The following is a 3,811-nucleotide window of genomic DNA, read 5'->3' as shown; positions in this document are numbered from 1 at the left end:
AATGTGATATAAATAGATATATTGTATTGTATTGGTGGTTATTTACGAACACCGTTAGAGATTTAAACAGGAAAACTGATTTAAATTTAAAACTTTAAAAAAGCTATAGGCTATGCATCTTTTTGAACACCGTTAATGTTAACCGGAAATGTTTCTTAATAATAATGTTTGAGTGGAAATTGTACACAACCACAAACCACACCTCCTCAACAGAAGACTTCTTTCTGGGATTGATGCAGAGGCACCTATGGGCATATAGCAGGTGTGACTGGTGTAACGTGCGCTCTCTGAGCAGGTAGGACACAAATAAAACCTTACTGCAATTTACTTATAATAATATAACAATCTTGACCACAAATTCATTTATGAACTAAAATAGTTTTTGTATTACTACATCAGGTTAACACACATGTGTGCCAAGTGTGATAACAATGAAAAAAAGACATACTATAATAATAAGAATAAGAATAAGAATAATAATATCATCCGGTCACTTTTGACCCATGTTGTGTATCAAAGAGTTAACCGGGATTTCTAGTGGAATTTGTCGTCCACTAAATTTGCTAATAATATCATACAGCATCCGTATTTCTCAGTTGAATGCCACTATTGCATATAATATAAGCTTTATTTGTATAGCACTTTTCATACAAGAATTGCAACCCAAAGTGCTTCACAGCAAAAACATAGTACAAGATTAGACAGAGCATTTACAGGACAATAATCACAGTGTTGATGTACATGAGTCTGAAGTACCATTATAAAAAAAAAGCAGAATTAAAATAATATAAAATAAGTCAATTCTAAAAGTTGGTGGAAGCCAGTGTAGAGCGGCTAACACTGGACTGATGTGGTCTCTCTTGGTTCTAGTCAGCAACAGCGCAGATGGTCTGCCATGGTGGACATCTGTAAATAAAAATACCAGCACAGCCTACATCGTTCCATATTTATGATATTGTACATGAAACATTAAACATGTTGAAATCATGTCTTTGTTTCGACCATATTTTTCTGTGTCTCCACACACTTTGTCCACAGATTGGAACGTCTTCCAAAAGCAGCACACAGCCACGATGCTTTTAAAGGTCAAAGTGCTCGTTTTCCTCCTGGGTGTGACCAGCATCTGTATGTTTTGGAGAGCATACATGCCCATGTCACACAGTGTCTGGGCTTCTAATCAACGTGTATCTGAAGAAGATCAGTGGTTAATGAAGCATCTCACCAAATCTGTTGAACCATTCTTGGCGCCAAACTTCAATCTCGAAGAAGACGCTTTCAACTGGTGGAAGGTAAGCTGACAAAACCTCTGAACCTGCAGTTCAAATCAGATAATGGTACAACTGAAAACTTGTCTAACACCAACCTTTGTGTTCCTGGCAGTATTTACAAAATGAAAAGCGCAGCTTTAGCACCTTTAAAAGAACAGCAGATGAGCTGTTCCAGATGTTCCCTCACACTGCGGATGTTAAAGGATCCGGCCCTAAACGCCGAACGACTTGTGCTGTGGTGGGGAATTCTGGTAATTTGAAGAAATCCCAGTTTGGACCTCTCATAGATTTCCATGATGTCATTATAAGGTAAATCCTCAAAAAAAAGAAAGAAAGCTGTTTTAAAATATTACTGTCTTTGGTCCCTTCTGAGAAAACAATGATTTGAGACAGTGGGACAAACACTGTCCTCAATGTCAGAAACTAAAAGTCAAAATTGAAGCAGTCCCCTAACATATCCCTCTGAACTATTTAGAATGAACAATGGTCGTACCAAAGGCTATGAAGCAGATGTTGGGAGCAGAACAACTCATCATGTCATGTATCCAGAGAGTGCTATGGATCTAGATAACACCACTCATCTTGTGCTGCTTCCATTTAAGATACTGGATCTTGAGTGGGTCATGAAGGCCCTCGGCACAGGATTCTCTGGAAAGTGAGTATTTTATTACAGTAGTTTTTATTTAGAAATTCAACTTTCCTAGCGGTCACAGCTGTACAAAGTAGTAGGTTGCCAAATGTAATGGAAAACCATCTTCTGGTTGTTGAAACACTCAAAACCCAAAATGTCAACCTCATTGTATCACCAAAGTCATTGGGATACATCTTCTGGAAACCCTGAATATCTGCACCATCCTGTAGATGTTGAGATATTTCAGTCTTGAGCATAATGGTGGTTTTATGTGTCATCGTACTGTTTACTGTTAAATTATTTAGTGTTTCCATGTGATGCATCTTTAAATAGCCAATGAAATCTAACACTACAACTACTGGTCTTTTATACTTACTCCTCTCTTTGTGCTGTATCCTATTACGTTGTTAGTTTGCTAAGACAAGCAAAGATAATGCATAGTACCCGAGTGTCAATCAAGTTTGATCAAAGGCCAACTGAGTATTGTCAGTCTGGAGCTGCAGCAGGCTTTGCACGTGATTTAGACAAACTCTCTAAAGGAGGACAATGTCTCCAAACATGGAAGCCCAATCATTTCAATGAATGCTTCTCACCACCATCGCCTGTGATAATAAGCACTGCATTAGTGCAATTCTACGTCAGCAGCGTCTCCCCTCTGAAGAGCTCTATATACGCTTACGTGTGTGTGCGCTATAACAGCACCCTCTTCTGTGACAACTCACAGATCACTAAGACAATGTGTGCCTGTCACTAAGCAGATCATTCCTGCAGCACAATATTTACATAAAATGCAAACACTGAGCAAGAGGAATGTTTCCATTCATGTAGGCAAATCTATCATGCTAGAAACTGGAGTACAAGTCCTGTCTTGGCAAAACAATGTTGTTGGCTTTGTTGAACCATTCCCCATGCACGAGACAGGCCCAGTAGAAGAATGGGGCCACTACATACCATGTAGTCATGGATTGATTACTGAAAAGGCCAACAGGGCACAGGAGCCCACTGGCCTTCAAGACCTATGAAATGTCACTCCAAGAGACGCATATCAACCAGGAAGAGACATAAAAACAAAGGAATGTTGACATGTTATGGTCTTTTCAACAGATCATATATGCCAATAAAATCAAAAATCAAGGCTAACAAGGATTTAGTGAGTATTCTTTTTGAATAAACGTTATTGGCTGTAAAGGCAATGGTTCATAAAAATATGGTTTGAAGTCTGATTCTGATTCATAACAGGTGATGGTCCTAAATCCAGCGTTCGTGAGGTATGTTCATGGAATATGGCTGGAAAAGAAAGGCAAATATCCATCCACTGGCTTTGTGGCTTTGGTTCTTGCGTTGCATATTTGTGACGAGGTAAGTTCATTTTTAAATTGGGAGTTTTCCTTGTAAAATATCAACAGTGTTGCTGTAACACACTTATGATTTGATTGACAACTGGATGCAAACAATTGACGACTGGTGGAAAAAACAAGTTTCTTGTGTTGGCTTCCATTGCGATCTTGGTTCCTAAAATTGTTTACTTTTGGTGTCCCAGGTCGACGTGTTCGGATTTGGAACAGACAATGATGGAAACTGGAGTCATTACTGGGAGATACTCAGAAACAAAGCGCTAAAAACTGGAGTACATCATGGACATAACGAGTATGGAGTTATCCAGAAGCTAGCTCAGCATCATCAACTCAGGTTTTACAAAAGGTTTTGATCTTTCGCTCAACATTCAAAGTATTCAAGCCTTGATAACAAAGAATTTACAAAGCAAAACAAGACTAAGAAGCCATTACCGCTCAAGAGACATCTCGTCTCTGACTGCCTGGACACAACCCTTCGTAATTAAAACTGTGAGTGGTGAATCATCTGAACTAAAACTACATGTATAATGAATGTGACTGATCCCTCTCACTGGGTT

General features: G+C 38.8%; 1 protein-coding gene across 1 annotated transcript; it reads left to right on the top strand.

Annotated features, from left to right (window-relative positions):
* The first annotated feature begins 1,073 nt into the window (after nucleotides 1-1,073).
* On the top strand, nucleotides 1,074-3,811 carry LOC115015849 (CMP-N-acetylneuraminate-beta-galactosamide-alpha-2,3-sialyltransferase 1-like). Its single transcript, XM_029443449.1, has 6 exons — nucleotides 1,074-1,289; nucleotides 1,381-1,577; nucleotides 1,744-1,923; nucleotides 3,004-3,049; nucleotides 3,139-3,258; nucleotides 3,440-3,811. Exons 1-6 carry the CDS (start codon nucleotides 1,074-1,076, stop codon nucleotides 3,605-3,607), a joined length of 927 nt encoding a protein of 308 aa, XP_029299309.1. The 3' UTR covers nucleotides 3,608-3,811.

The sequence above is a fragment of the Cottoperca gobio genome, chromosome 11 (genome assembly GCF_900634415.1).
Source record: "Cottoperca gobio chromosome 11, fCotGob3.1, whole genome shotgun sequence".
NCBI classification, from domain to species: Eukaryota; Metazoa; Chordata; class Actinopteri; order Perciformes; family Bovichtidae; genus Cottoperca; species Cottoperca gobio.
The sequence above is the reverse complement of the archived record's forward strand: the minus strand, read 5'-3'. Positions and strand labels throughout refer to the sequence as shown.

Bases quoted from the DNA above. Each gene is read 5' to 3' on its own strand.
- LOC115015849 (XM_029443449.1), top strand. From the start codon at position 1,074: ATGCTTTTAAAGGTCAAAGTGCTCGTTTTCCTCCTGGGTGTGACCAGC. The intron at 1,578-1,743 runs GTAAATCCTCAA...TGAACTATTTAG, and splicing joins TTCCATGATGTCATTATAAG to AATGAACAATGGTCGTACCA. The intron at 1,924-3,003 runs GTGAGTATTTTA...TCTTTTCAACAG, and splicing joins GGCACAGGATTCTCTGGAAA to ATCATATATGCCAATAAAAT.